Source organism: Gouania willdenowi, chromosome 7, assembly GCF_900634775.1.
Source record: "Gouania willdenowi chromosome 7, fGouWil2.1, whole genome shotgun sequence".
NCBI classification, from domain to species: domain Eukaryota; kingdom Metazoa; phylum Chordata; class Actinopteri; order Blenniiformes; family Gobiesocidae; genus Gouania; species Gouania willdenowi.
This window is the reverse complement of record NC_041050.1, coordinates 32,781,529-32,796,850: the sequence shown is the minus strand read 5'-3', so window position 1 is coordinate 32,796,850 and position 15,322 is coordinate 32,781,529. Positions and strand designations below refer to the sequence as shown.

Here is a 15,322-nt window from a genome sequence, read left to right as displayed (position 1 = left end):
TTCTATTCAGATAGTCCTCAATTTATCACACACTAGTGCATTGTTTCACTGTAGTATGTTCCTGCTGATGCTGTCTGCGTCCCGATCGTGTATTTTTATGAACGAAAGAATGAATGAGTTCATCATCCGCATTATGGAGAGTGTCTGACACAGGCTTCGTCATCTGACTGTAGATCAGTCCATCAGATGTAAATATATACATTTCCGAAAGGACTTCATCGGTAAATGAAAGGATTGCATTTATCCATTAATAATCTATCTTTCCTAAACGCAGCTGTCAGATCTGCACCAACCAGGATCTTCTAACAATGGGCAGCTCATTTTCCAAGAGAACTGATTGGTCAGGAGGTGGGACTTTAGTACTACATCAGTTCTTATCCACTTCATAACCTGGACTTAACCAGGTTAGGTGTTCAGCCTAAGTTACCACAGTAATTTAGTCAGTAAGACGTTAGCCAGCTTCGTAGTACAAGACACACGAAATAAATCCTGGAAGTTAGCGTGATAAGAGGAAATCTAGCTTGGTAGTACAGGACCCTCATGTCTCACTCTCTTCAATCTTTAAACATTTAGTCAAGGACAGATGTGAAGTGAAATATGTGACTTTTATAAATCCAAGTCCTAACTACAGATAATCCCTGGATCAGATGGTGCATACACACAAGCACTTACTGTAATTCTCCTCTTTCTTTCTTTCTATTTTTCTTAATCTCGGGTGTTCGCAGACAGAGTCAAATGACAGGGATCGGTCCATAAATACATCCTTTGAAATATCAGAATGGCTGTCCTGTTTTTAGTTGTTTTTGGAGACTCTCAGTCTGATAGTTTGCAGTATTTTTGCTGTTTTGTGCTCACAGACTCTTGTTCTGGTGGATCCCTAGACCTTCTTTTATAAATTAAGTACTGTAGACACATTCCTTGATGCAGCAACTCTGACTTTATTTTGTCTAAAATAAACAAAAGTTTTACAATTTGGCACTAGTAATTTGTGTTTCCGTTGGCAACTGAGCCTTAGGAAATCCCATACGGTCACTTTTTTGGGGCAAATTTGCACTAAAATCTGCAACACAGATATTTCTCAATCTCACAAACAAATTTACAGCATCAATCAATATTAACAAGTTCAGATTTCAACTGGAGCCCATGTTATGTGAGACAAATATTAAAGTCATTATCTGCTGACTCATGCTATTGAGACTGCAGCAGCTCAAACATAAAGAAATATAAATACTGCTCCCACAACAACAAAACAACAATAACATGCTGCTTTTAGGTTCTGATGAGACAAACCCAAAACAATAAAACCTTTCATTTGAATTATTAAAAGGAATGCATTTTCATCAAAGCCCCTCCACCAATTCCCACAGGCCTGTTCGTTATTAGGGCTCCAGCAAAACTAGGACACAGCTGCAGTATCTCCCAGAATCCATTGCAAGTTTAAAAACCTTTTCTTTTCCTTTTTTTGTTGTAAATTACTCAAAAAAAAATCCTTGAAACCATCACATAATTTGTGTGTTGGCATTGTTTACCTCCATGGGGTTGACAGTGATGGTGAGGGCCGAGTCGTCCCAGTCCATCTCGTTCTCCTTGCCGCTCTCCTGGTCTCTCATGGTGCGCTGGTGCGCGGCGCGGATGCGGAACACGCCCAAGATAATCATGAAGACGAGGAAGCTGACGCACACCACGATGACGATGGTGGCGGCGCTGGGAATGACTGCAGGGAGAGAAAAGCCACATCAGAGCTGTGAGTGAGGTTCCCCTTCCCGTATGTCTGGGGGCCCCGGCATCATGGTGAGTCACCACAGATAATAATGAGCTCTTAGTGGGCATGTTTGGCACCTCTGGGTGTGTGTGCATTTCTTTAAATAGCCCTGCAGCACTATACCTCACACTAGTGGCTGTGGTGGCCTTAGTGCTGGGTTGTCAAACTCATTTTAGTTCAGGGGCCAAATACGGACCAGTTTGACCATAAGTGGGCCACAGATTTTAAATTTCAGTGGTAAAAAGCACAAATTCAACATTATTATGCCCTGGTTTGCACTTATGTATCTTCAGATAAATGATACATAAATGATAAAGTATGTGAGTATAGTATGTCAGATTTTTCCTAATTTTGGGAATTTGGTGCTCTAATTTGGCCCCCTGGGCCTTGAGTTTGACACATGTGCCTTAGTGCGTCTGTCAGAGCAGAAGATTACCAAAATAAAAGGTTGTGCTTTGAGCACCACCCATACAGATGTTACAGTGTTTGATCCATGTCCTACTTTCACATGCCTGGTTAGCAAACAGTAATCCATCAGTAGCAATGTCAACTATTACAGATTTTTACATTGATAGCAATAAATCTGTACTTTATTATTATTGAAAAAAAGGGTATTGTTGATTCAGAAAGCTTTATTTTTAATAAAATTGACTGCTGAAAGGTTAAAGCAGCAGATACTTTAGATTAAAGCACTGGTTCCCAACCTTTTTTGAGTCGTGACCCCAATTTGATATCAATAATTTCCTGGTGACCCTAAAGACAGAATTACTTTTTGATCATGTTGTTACTGCATTTTATTATTATTATTATTATTATTATTATTATTATTATTATTATTATTATTAATAACTAGATTTAGATCTGAAAATTGAAATAATTGAATACAGTTGTTTAAGTGTTGTAACAAAAATTTCTATTTAGTATTTTTTTATCTTTTACTAGACATTTCACGCAACCCCATTTAAATTACAGGTGACCCCACATGGGTTACCTACCCTAAACACTGGATTAAAGCATATCAAAGCTGCTGTTTGATTTGATCATTTGTTGGGATGATTATATGAGATTAAATGAGGCAACAGAGATGCTCAGTTGAAAAATAAATTGCAAGGTTTCCTTAGAAACAAAACATTTAAAACAACATTTTACAAAGTCGTTTAAAGGATTTACTATATTCCACAGTTAAATGGAATCTGGAATCAAAGTTGGAGAAATAATGTAAAGACAGTTACATATTTTGGCCCTTCTTCGTCAGTTAATAAGCTTAGTATGAAAATAAAAAGATGAAAACACACTTGCCCGGTGATGACCGAGGCATAGTGCTAGTTTGACATCAGCATAAGTGGCAGAAATATATATATATATACATTTTTTTTACAGCTTTCAAAATATCTTTTTATATTGATGTTTTTACAGCCCTTCATGTGCATTTTTATATATTTTCCATGTGATGTCACTATGTACAGCATTTTGTGCCCCTGGATTTATTTAAGGTGCTTTTTTAAATAAAGTTTGTTTGGTTTGGGGAAAAGCAAATCTAATCGAGCCGTACTCTGAGTTTCCATCCACATTAAATTAATATCTTGTAATCAAATATTGTCAAAGTTTGATATGTTATGATTTCATTTATTCAGACAACTGCAAATCTTCGGTGGATTTTCTGAGGAAAAGTTGTCTGAATAAATGAAACCTTATCATATTATAAAAAAAAAAAAAGGCAAAATGAATCTTGCTGGAACACGCGCACACAAATCTACATCTTCTGCCATTTCCTCCGGTGTCACTTTGTCTTTGTTTACCTATTTGCCCACATCTCCAGCTGTGAAAGTCAGCGTGTCAAGTGAAAGGCTTGAGGTTTGAGTCCTTTTTTTCCTACCTGACGCCTGGTGTGCGTTGACCAGGTTGTGCCCAGTCAGCTCCACAGAGGCATGGTGGACGGGGTTGTTAAAGTTGGGCTGCATCATGGCGTTGGCGTGCTCCACGGGGTTGGCTGTGTGGATCACATTTACCTACAAGGAAGACCACAACATGTGAAACCTCTCCAAATGTTACACACACCACTTAGATTTAGCAAAAGTGCAGCGAGAGCACAACACAAGCAATCCAGATGTGCCACTTGAGTCACAATGAATAGTTGGACATTAGGTCATACTTCCACTTTGAAGTCATTGCTGATGTAGCGACCGTTGAGTTCAGAGCAGACCAGCTTGAACTTTCGGTCAAACAGAGCCTCTGTGTGCCAGTTCTTATAGCGGATCAGGTGCAGGACCTGCTCGTAGTTGGCCATTGTGTTCACACCTGAAACACACACAAAGCACACAACGGTTCACAATGAGTATGTAGTGCGTTCACATTAAATAGTATGGAAAGTATGTAAGAAATACCCAGATGTATCTGAGTATTTGGTAATATCTTGTCACTTTGTGCAATAATTCTGGCTACTCTGTATTCATTACACAATTTAATAAACATGATCAAAAACTAATTCTAGAAAAGAAAATGGCCCTGGTGGCATGGAAATCAGTGATATCAAAATGGGGTAACGACTCCAAAAAGGTTGGGAACCACTGCTTTAAATGTTAGTGTCGATTTCAAAAGTGACTGCAGTTTTTGTGTTGATTCAGAATTTGTCTGAATCGACACACAGAATAAGCAATAAAGAACTATTACTTTTAATCATGTTCTAAAATGACTATAATAATTTTTGTTTCTCCGTGCAGAATCTAAAGTTTGTACCGGTGATGACGAGACCGAGGTTGGAGGAGCTCATCTCTAAGGAGCGCTGCAGCAGCTGAGACATGTCCACCTCCAGGCCCTCGTGTTCCCCGTCCAACTCGTCTCCCACAACAGTCACTTCGCAGGTGTCCAAGTTGTGCATGATCTCCTCCGAAACCACCGTCTCTTGGACTGAGAGAAAGAAAATACAAAAGATATATTAAGTTTACTTCTCCCAATCTGGTTTGCTTCCATGTCTAAATGCCAAGAATAGAATAATAGAAAGTGCCATTTACTATTATTAATTATTATGACATGACCTGTCATTAGCATGAATAAGGTGTCACGAAGGCTGTCATTAAATGTTGTTTGTTACCCTAACCCTAAACCTTCAAAACCCTATCTAACCCCACTAGAGCCCTCCACCTAACCCAAGAAAATGCCAACATAGCTCCAAAGGTGTCATAATTTAGTGAACGACACTTTAAGACAGCCTTCATGACACCTTATTCATGCTAATGACAGATAATGACAGCATAATGTCGCCTTATGTATGAAACTTCAAGTAAAGTGTTGCCAAACAAACAAACTTGGCTTTCTTAACACTGGCTCCCAGTCAGTCTCAGAATAGACTTTAAAGTTCTGCTGCTGGTGTATAAATGTGTGAATGGGTTTGGGTCCAAAATCCATCAGCTGTGAGATGTTAGTCCGGTATGAACCCAGCAGGTCTCTCAGATCTATGGACACAGGTCAGATAGTGGAGCCCAAAGTTCAGAGCAAACATGGTGACGCTGCTTTTAGTTGTTATGCTGCAAAGAAGTGGAACAAACTACCAGCAGTTTTAAAATCAGTCTTTTTCTCTTCTGCCTATGACTGAGGGAGCTTTTTAATCATTTTATTTTTGACCTAACATTTTTATTGTTGATTGATTCATAATACATTTCCCTTGCCTTCTCGTATGTGACTGAGAACAAATGCCAAAATGTTGTTCTTGCTACATCTTACAGGAAGACATTTAAAACCGGTTAAAATGTGGCTCCCAGGGTTGAGTTTTGCCCCCACCTGTAATACTGTGACATCTTTTGTTGTCTATTGGTTGTGTAAGGTGGGTCTGTACACAAATCTCTTTTATCCCTTCTATCCCATATGGCCTGTCGGTAACCACAGGACATGGTACTTCCCTGTATCTGTGTCAGCCTTGCGTGTCTATTGTCTCTCGTCTGCTTAGCTCATAGTCAGACCTGACAGATGGCGTAGCTGATCACTGACCCCTCCCATAAAGTCGTAAACAACTTATCTCTTTCCTCCATCCCTCTCCCTCGCACTGGCTGTCCACTCTCCTTATCCCTCAGTAATCCCAAACATATCCAGCTACTGTAGCCCTCGGCGACTGCACATCCGCTGTGCCTGCAGTCCCGCTCAGTGTTCAACGTAATTCAATCAAAGCATCTGATGGAGCATTACTGAATCACAAATCTTCAGCAACCAAATTACCATGCTTAGATACAGTAGAACTAATATTTCAATGTTAAAACAGGAACAGTTGGGCTGCATCATCTGTAGTCTCACCTGTGGGGTCGTCGTCTGCTCCTTCTGTCGCCTCTGATTCCGTGTCCGCCTCCACCTCGCGTGTGATGGTGCTCACGATGCGGAGCTCCGGGAAGAGCGTCACACCTTCCTGGCTCTCAAATTCGGCGGCGCTGCGGGCAAAGTGGTCGATGCCGCTCAGGCTGATCTTGGGCTCCTCTGGCTGCAGCACCATCACGTAACCTTCAGCGTCGGGCACCATCACGCAGGCGTCCTCGTTAAAGCATCTGCAAGAGATCAACATCAAGTACTGAAAAAGACGTAACGCAAATAAACACTTTGATTAAAAAAATCAATTAAGTACATAAATAATAGATAGAAAAGGTTCACGTCAAAAATTATATTCAATCTTTTATAGGATTTCCATTTTTTTTCCTCTAATTTTCAGAGTATTACAGTGCATACATACATACATACATACATTTCACATCTGTATTTGTTGCTGTACTTCTTGGTCGTAAAACAGTCATAACAAGATTGATCCATTTTATGACAAGATCGCAATATTCCTTTTTTTTTGTCTTTTTCCTTTTTTTTCTTCAAAAAACCAAAATAAGACAAATAAATACACGATAACAATGAAAATAGAATAAAAAAAGTGTTGCCCTTCCGACACTACGGCCAGGCTCACTGTTTTCTATATCTAATGACGGGGACAACCCGTGCTTCTTGTCACTCAGTCTTAATCACAATATTTTTTATCTTATCCATAAAGGAGACCCATTTTGTCCACATCTTTGGAAATGTATCCATTTGTAAATTAAGTGAATAAGTAATTTTTTCCATTTGATATATTTCATTCACTGTGTCTATCCATTCACTTAATGTGGGGGGGAGGGATCAGGACTGATTTCCTTTTCAAGTTAACAAAAAGCTCTGAACATAAATAATCAGTTTCAAATCTGTTCATAACTGTTTCTAATCTAACAATTGGTTCAAAAGGTTGTTTATTTATGTTTAGGCAACAAAACACATGCAGATGTAGAACATTTTCGTATCTCAACTCCTGTTTGTCCTCCTTCTTCCCTGTAACCCATCCCTACATCGCCATTAGTAAGAAGAACGTGTTCTGTTTCATCAACACTTCACTGCTGTCAGATGGAGGATGAGGCGACAACAAACAGACGTCTAGTAGAGAAGACAACATCGGGTATTTTTAGCAGCCGATGCTTACTTGATGTTGGTAGAAACTCGGAGATGCCTGATGCCAGGAGTCGGGAACTGGCGGGAGTTCAAGTAAGAGATGTGCTGCATGACTTTGTCAAAGGCGTCGATGTCGTCTCCCTCCACGGTCAGAGCGGACTGGTTGGGATTGAACTCCACCTGACACAAGGAAACACTACATTATATCCTCACAGTATTAAAAGTACAGTTAAGGTTGAACAGTTGAAGTATTTTTTTATTCTCAAATGGTCAACTGGTGTTCTGACTGTTGGAAGCATGATGAGTTACATCATAAAGTGTCAAATGGGCAAAAGAAAAGCAAAGGTTAGAAGTTATCAAATAAACAGTATATAAATCTTTAACTCGATGCCTGTTTGTCATCAAATGTCCCTGAATGTGTCAGAAAAGAGCTGCTGATCAGGGTTTGGACATCAATGAAAGAGAAGATCCAATGCAATGCCTCTATGGGGGGATTCTGCATCGATTTAAATGACAGCTCATAACCCATTAGAGCCACACAGTGACCTTTGGTAAACATCTTACCACCAACATGCACTGGGGGAAAGGGAGGAAATACAGCAAGTTGACAAATGTGAACTGCACAGGAAAACATGGGGCAAAATGGTGTTTAGATCAAGCAGATCAGTGTCCACCAGGGATTTGTAACCCAACACAAATAATAGTAAGTGGATTTTCACAGTAGATTTTTTTTTCTTTCATAAAAAAAAAAATCTTGTTAGCATCATATAGTATATCTTAAAGTAATCATTTCTGAAAAAAATGTACGTCATGGTAGCATTAAGTGCTACCATGTTTCCTTATAAGATTAAAATTTCAATTTGCAGACACATTTATTAAAAGCAAGTTTCATAGTAATAGCAAAGGTTGGATTTTAAACATTAAAATAAAAGAGGCTATATTTCCAAAACTTTTCCAAAGCAGTTAAATTATTCCATGACTTTTCAAGATTGAAAAATGGTTCTTTTCCAGGAATTCCATGACTGTGGGGACCCTGTATAACTTCATATTATTAAGAATTAATGAATGACTTAGAAAATGAATAGACAGGCAGGAATCAATATGTTTATTCATTAATTATTTTTCTTTTCTTTTTTTTGGGCAGTGTAACAATAACAAAAATGTATATTTCCCCCAAGGATAATTTTTTTATTAACTTTTTACCATGTCTGTATATGTCATCATAGCTTTCACGTGCTGTTGAAAAAAATGTCAGAACGACTGACAGGTCTGACATTTTTTAACAATGACTCATATATTGTTTCTACATTTGTATGATTCAGCTTTTGTTTTTGGATAAGGAAAACAAAAAAATTAAAATCGTAATACTTGTAAAATCTCAATGAATCAGAATCGCTATAATACCTGCACTGCTTGTATATATGTTAATATTTATATTCATCCTTCATATTTATTGTTATTAATATTGTTATGCTGTTTCTGATTTGTTTTTTCACCCCATCCACCAAATAAAATTCCTTGTATTGTCTAAAAACTCTACTTTGCAATAAAACTGATGCTGATTTTAATATCAAATCGACACCCAAGTATCAAGAAAAAAAGCATATTATTCCAGCTCTACAAAATGACAACATTTCTGCAAAACTAAACTCAAGACTAAAACCAGGACATACTGTGCTTCTTATATCTCAAGATACTTTAGTACAAAATAAATAAATTGTCTGACGGTACTGAAAGTTACACAATAACAAAGCTTTCGTTTCCCCCCTAACTGTTTTCTTCCATCCCCAATCCTTTCAACCCAGAAAACTGAAATCTTTTATTTGAGCTCAAAAGCATTGTGCACTGGCCCATTTAGGATGGAATCCTGGCCTCAGTGCATGTTTTATATCCTCACCTTGACGGCTGAGGCGACCTCCTCAGGCAGCTGCACATCCAGCCCCTCCTTGCAGGTGTACAGACAGTCGATCACCTTTTTGTTCTCCAGCTTGCCGGAGCGAATAATCAACCCAGCGAGGTTACCGCGGAAAAACTGGGACATTCGAGCGTTTCCCCCTGGCCGCGTCAAGGTATAAAACAGGAACACATGCACAAAAACACACAGTTACTTTAGTGTAGAGAACAACGAGTGCCTATTTCCCAGCCTGAAGACTAAAGCGTGCTGTCTCATGTGTGCAAAAGCTGGCGTGAATAAACCTCATGCAAGTTAGTATATGTACACTTGTGAGGTCTGAGGCTGAGAAAATAAGACACGTAAATGATAGATGAAGGAGTTAAGAACATGCAACATCCACGGTGATGGGATGGATTGCAGCCTTACTGACAAAATGAAACGTCAACAGAATGAAATACCAAGCTCAAACAAGAAACCCATTTTCACAAAACAATGAATAAAGGTGGCAGCAAAATACTAAAAACACATAAAACAAAGAGAAAAGACGATATTTTTGACACTGTTCCTTGTTCAGAAAAATGAGCTTTTTGTAAAACAAGATCATAATAAGTGCAGGTCTGCACCACTGCAGAGACACATCAACTCAACATTTCAAGGTCACATAGCAATCCAGTGAGTGTGTATGGGTTATGTGGGGGTGTGTGTGCACTTTTCTTTTTTTATCTATTCTCCCTCCAAGGCCACGTTCTGTAAAAATAAAAGCCAGCTAGCCAAAATCCTGCAGCCAGGTCAGAGTTTTGTGCTTAATATGGATCCACTTTGGCCGTGCTGCTGAATCAGGTTGTGGGCAGAATAGAATCAATGCCTTGCTGCACTGCTTGGAGCAAACAGAGTGGGTAAACAAACACAACAGCAAAGACAAACAGGTGTTCTTAAATCACACCAATGCTCGTCACTGATGCCTCATGCTGCAAAGAATGAACAAATAAAAATCTGTGTCTAGAATGCATAAAAAAGCATTCCAGTCTCAATGGAATGCGGATGCAGTTAGAGGTGGTGGGACAGTTAAGGACACATGGGTTTGTTTGAGGATAGAAGGAAAGACTTGAGCAACCTGAGCTGGACTCTGAGACTGTCTCAGTGTCATTGTCATGTCCTGAGTTTTCTGTAAAGGGCAGAACAAGAAGAGCATGGACAGGAAAAGGCAAAAGTTGAGAAACCGCAGGATAGACCAAGAAGCTGGATTTAAAGACAGTGAAAGGTCAAGTGGTCTAAGGGAAAAAAAACCTTGCAATCATGTACAATATTTTACACCACATTTCAACATTTAGCACATCCTAATATCTCAAACACATGTGATATCAATTAAACAAAGGTATCCCTCAGTGACTGATGTTTTTGGTGTTTCGGTTTTCCGCCTTGGTTTTCTCATTTTCGGTTTCGGCCAAAATTTAAATTTTGGTGCATCGCAACAACACACCCTAACCAGCATACAGCCTTTTGTCTCTGTGTCTTACTGTGTTTCTGCTTAAGACCAAACATACATACAGCAAAACGACATCCATCTTGTTTTTTGTCTTTTAAATGTAGGTAATGCTGCACGGGCTTCATTATAAAAAAGAAAAAAAGAAAAACATTCATCTGAATAATGAATTTCTTTCTTCTTCGGTCTGACCTTTTCTTGGCACTTTTTTCCCCAGTAGAATGGATGCTACTCTTTAATCACTTCATTCTCCATAATTCATAGTTTTGCATTTTTTATAGTCTTCATATGCTCCCATTAGTTACACCACCAGTATATCTGCCATATGATTTCACAATAGTACTGTACAGTGGTTATTAATGTAAAATATTTCAAATTATTTAGAAAAACATTCACAAAGTAAATAAATCAGTTACTGTAATGTCGTGAGGCTCTCTAACCTTGCCAGCAGGCCCCGATGGTGAGCTGAGTTTCTATCTTGGTGGGGTGCAGGGGGTAATCCTCTGTTACCAGGAATGGCTCAAAGGTCGTCCCATCCACAAACAGGGAAACGGTAGGGAACTCCACATTTAGCACATAGTGATGCCACTCCTTGTCACACACCTGCGAATATCCCACAACAGAGGAAAAATCATGATTCAGAGGCTGTAGGTTCCCATTTCAACACAATGCTTGTTTTTTCTAGTTGGCTGACCTGGTCGAGCTTCCAGTGAAACTCTGCTGGTTTGTAGGTTTCTGCCTCGGATGGATCCTGACGCAGGAGGAGAATCAGCCGGCAGTTGTGGACGTAGAGTGAGTAGTGGTGTCTGTTCATGTCTGTAGGATGGAGAAGAGGTCAAATACGTCTGACTACACAAGTAGGACACCTCGCGATCACGTTTGATTTCTACACCAAATAAAAGTGTTTTTTTCTTTAGATCTGGGTGTAGTTCTCTGACTCTTTGCTTTTAATCAGGTCTGTGAGTTTGCATAAAGCTGTGCATCCCACATTATTCTATATCTTACACACTCAAGATATGGTTCACTGTACAGTTACAATTTTCATGAATTATACCAAAATTATTGTTTTGGGGATAGAATGCGCAACAACAAAAACAAAAACACCAGAAACGAGTTTGCTTCACCCTCTGTTTAAACTGCTTTGACGATTTATATTCAGGCAGTTAGTTAAAAAAAAACAACCCAAATTGTTAGTTTTATGGAGTTATTACAAAATAAAGCTTAACTTTGTTGTGTTTTTTATAATGTTATAGCTTAACTTGTATTGTAGTTTTTATACTATGCATTGTAAAGTGACCTTAGGTGAACTGAAAGGCGCTGGTTTTCAAATAAAATGTATTATTATTATTAGTATTGTTATTATTAAAGTGGCGTGTAACTGTTACTGTACATGTGCAACTGTGGTGGGGTGTTTGTGGGTGTGGTGTTTTTCATTAAGGGATACAACAAGTAATACAATAGCAAACAATTCACAATTAACGCAGTAAATGCAATATTATATCATGTGCCTTTTTGGCTTTAATGAATCAGAATACATTGCAAATATCTTCTGATGACCTCAGACTAAACAATACAAATAGGTTTTCTTATTAAATTAAGGATTATGAGGCTTTAAGCTTCCAATTACTAAAATATTTATAGTATACACGTTGATGCCTTTACTTTCATAAAATACAGTGTTAGAAAACCACTGCCTGCAAATGAGGATGGCACAAATTCAATTATGTTAAAATGCACACCTTTGTCTTTAATCTTATTAGGTATTATTGATTAGAGGTGTAACGATCTATCAATCTCAATCAATAAATTGATTGGTAAAGCAACAATCCAATTAAATCAATTGAAACTCATACGATCAACATCGTCAGTAAAACACAGCACAAGTCTTTTTCTCTTTTTGTTAAAAACAACAAATTTCCTTTAAACGTCTGATACGTTTCAAAACATTGAAAATGCTTGGTATTTTTTCTCGCTTTAGGTAAAATGTACCTTATTGTGTTAAATGGTTTATATATTTTCATAAATCTATCAAAGGGCCCTGAATCGAATCGAAATTGTATCGTGGTAAACTTTGTGATATCGGCAAATATCGTACCGTTGTCCCAAGAATCGATATCCTATCGTATTGTCATGAAACTGGCAATTAAATTCCTACTGATGATGTTGAATTAAATATGTGTAATAATACATAAGGATAGATGATACTTTGCTTTTTTTAAAGGCATAAAAGATGCATTGAAAAAAACGGGATTAATGTTTGCACGATGCTGACGAGAGTGGGGAGGGGGGTCATGAATAATGTGGAGATCATGACTATAGGAGCTTCCTGTGCAGGGTGCAGCCGTTCTGATGTAATCCTACTTATATAAGCAGTCCAACAGAAGCTGATGAGCATCCTCCCCCTCAGTGGCCTCAGCAGAGACTTTACTGTCAATAAGATCAAGGACTTTCTGACCACATGTAAAATGTACAACTATGGACTAATATGGAGAGGATGTGAGTGTGCAGCAGAGGAGAGACATGTTTCCTTGCTCCAGACAGCAAAACTCAGGAATAAAAACCAAAGCTAAAACCCACTCTAATCAAAAGAAAAATGTTTTGACCCAATTGGGAGATATTTTAACTTGCTAAAAACATTAATTCCAGCAACATTATTTTTGTCTTTGATCACTTGACACTTGATCACTTGTTTCCTTTGGAGTTTCCTTGACTTCCATGTAGCGATTCCAGCAAGTTTATTTTTGTCTTCTGATTAATAGTATGTTATGGTACCATTTATTCAGACAACTGTTACTTAGGAAAGTTCCTTACTACACGGAAGTCAATAAAAATTCAAAGGAAACAACACAGCAATCTGTAGACGGCTCTAACGAAGACATGTCAGGAGATCAAAGAGGATTTCCCAAGTAATAGTTGTCTGAATAAATGAAACCCTAATATACTAAAAACATCAGTATTCAATCTTATTTTTCCAAATATATTGATTTTCTTCCCCAGTATTTCTTGTTTTGAGTTTAAAAAAAATTCCAACAAAAATCTAGTTTGCCTTAGGCCTCAGATGTAGACAGTGTAGTTATGATTTCAAAGTCTGATCCAAGTCATTTGACTAATTCACAGATGTATTTTGAGGCATAATTTGCCAGAAACAATTAGAAATCCAGTTCCCTCCTGTTGTCTGGAAACAGCTGGAAACAAGCCTGCAACTGTTTGGTCGTGATGGTGACAATCTGGGATGGCTTGCACCAAACTTAACAAAGTACTACACCCGGCCACATGTTGAGGCTGCGTTAGTAACTTTGACAACTGGGTGCACCTATTAAAGTCTTATTCTGGATGGATTCGTTACCATGAGCCCAGAATTAAACTAACCACTTATCATTAAAGCTTAAGCCTTTACAGGAATCTTTATTTCTAAGTAGTTTTTTTATTTCACTTACCTCTTTTGTCAGAGTTACAGAGTATAGTCTCCTTCTCGTGAGCCCCGGGTCCATGCCTCATCCACACAGAAACAGTGAAGGGCTCCTTCAAGCTGGTGCTCACCATCCCATCAGGAACCTTGATGGACTGAGTACCATTGAACTCGAACACCTGGTCGCTGTCGTGGCCGTTGTCAGTGGGAAGTCCCAGCGTCCAGTTGGCAGAGCTACTGGGAGCTGGAAGGAGCTCCACGGTGCCAGTGCTGGCACCTGAACAAAAAGACAGTGCAGACATTAACAGGGTCACAGTGTGATTGGTTGAAGATCCACTCTTGTTTGTAGATATCACACTGCAACCTACCACAAAGCTTGTGCAGTGACTTCTCAGAGTAGGTGTCACGGTCACAGCCTTTTCCAATGTGGTTGGTTTCTAGCTCAATGGTGGCTTGGATGGAGGTGATTGGTTCATCGCAGGTCTCCAAATGCATGCTGGGAAATAGAGCCAGGCTACCTGTACCAGGCTCATATTCAATCCTCTTATTGAAGCCTAAAATGTGACACAAATGAAAACAAGCTGTAAATACAGAAAACTCTCAGTATGTTTGGTGAGTTTCTTCAACTGTAACTTCGTATTATACAGTCACAACAACATGTTATGTGGAAAGCACCAGTGAACACACACACACACACACACACCTGACCTGCAATCGATAACCTACAATGAGTGTAACTTTGGTACCTTGCCAGCTGGGTTTACAGGTGGGCTTCACACTGATCTTGACGAGCACGTCTTCAGAAGCACGGTTCTTCCCACAGTCGTAGGCCGTCACAGTCAACTTGTACATGCGCTCTTTGCCATAGCTGAGCTTCTCTGTGTTTTTGATGAAGCCTGAGATGAGGGTAAAAAAAAAGTGAATATAAGTAACTAAGCTGTTTGTTACAAAATATCAGGGGTCACCAACACAGTGCCCGCTGGCACCAGGTAGCCCACATGGACCATGTGGGGTGCCCTCAGGAGCTAGTCACCAATGAGCTCCATTTATAATCGGATTTATTTTCCAGGATTCAAACTCACAAAGACATACATATGACAGATAGTTAGTACTTAGTAAAGTTTAATACTGCTGATAAAGTTTTCGCATTAAATTAAACATCATTTAATGTTTATTTTCACTGAAACACTGTGACAAATGTTTTTTAGGTGTTGCAGATCTGGTGTATGATATATGTAATGTAACATTTTCTATAAATTTTAATAAAAACGAAACAATTGCATTAATTAAGGGAAATAAAGTGTTTCACGTTGATGTGTCAACATCTCC

At 38.8% G+C, this 15,322-nt stretch overlaps 1 protein-coding gene across 5 annotated transcripts in view; it reads right to left on the bottom strand.

Annotated features, from left to right (window-relative positions):
- The window catches only part of clstn1 (calsyntenin 1), a 46,746-nt gene that overhangs the window by 4,740 nt on the left and 26,684 nt on the right, over positions 1–15,322 (bottom strand). For 3 of the 5 annotated variants that reach the window (XM_028452445.1, XM_028452444.1, XM_028452446.1), the window contains 13 exons: positions 14,740–14,889; positions 14,362–14,547; positions 14,022–14,270; positions 11,279–11,400; positions 11,025–11,187; positions 10,216–10,266; positions 9,105–9,262; positions 7,239–7,387; positions 6,047–6,291; positions 4,499–4,669; positions 3,915–4,060; positions 3,639–3,771; positions 1,530–1,714 (listed from right to left, as the gene is read on the bottom strand). In XM_028452445.1, coding sequence (XP_028308246.1) covers positions 1,530–1,714; positions 3,639–3,771; positions 3,915–4,060; positions 4,499–4,669; positions 6,047–6,291; positions 7,239–7,387; positions 9,105–9,262; positions 10,216–10,266; positions 11,025–11,187; positions 11,279–11,400; positions 14,022–14,270; positions 14,362–14,547; positions 14,740–14,889 — 2,108 coding nt within the window. The remainder of the gene's footprint in view (positions 1–1,529; positions 1,715–3,638; positions 3,772–3,914; positions 4,061–4,498; positions 4,670–6,046; positions 6,292–7,238; positions 7,388–9,104; positions 9,263–10,215; positions 10,267–11,024; positions 11,188–11,278; positions 11,401–14,021; positions 14,271–14,361; positions 14,548–14,739; positions 14,890–15,322) is intronic. The other 2 variants (XM_028452447.1, XM_028452448.1) reach the window with 1 other exon arrangement.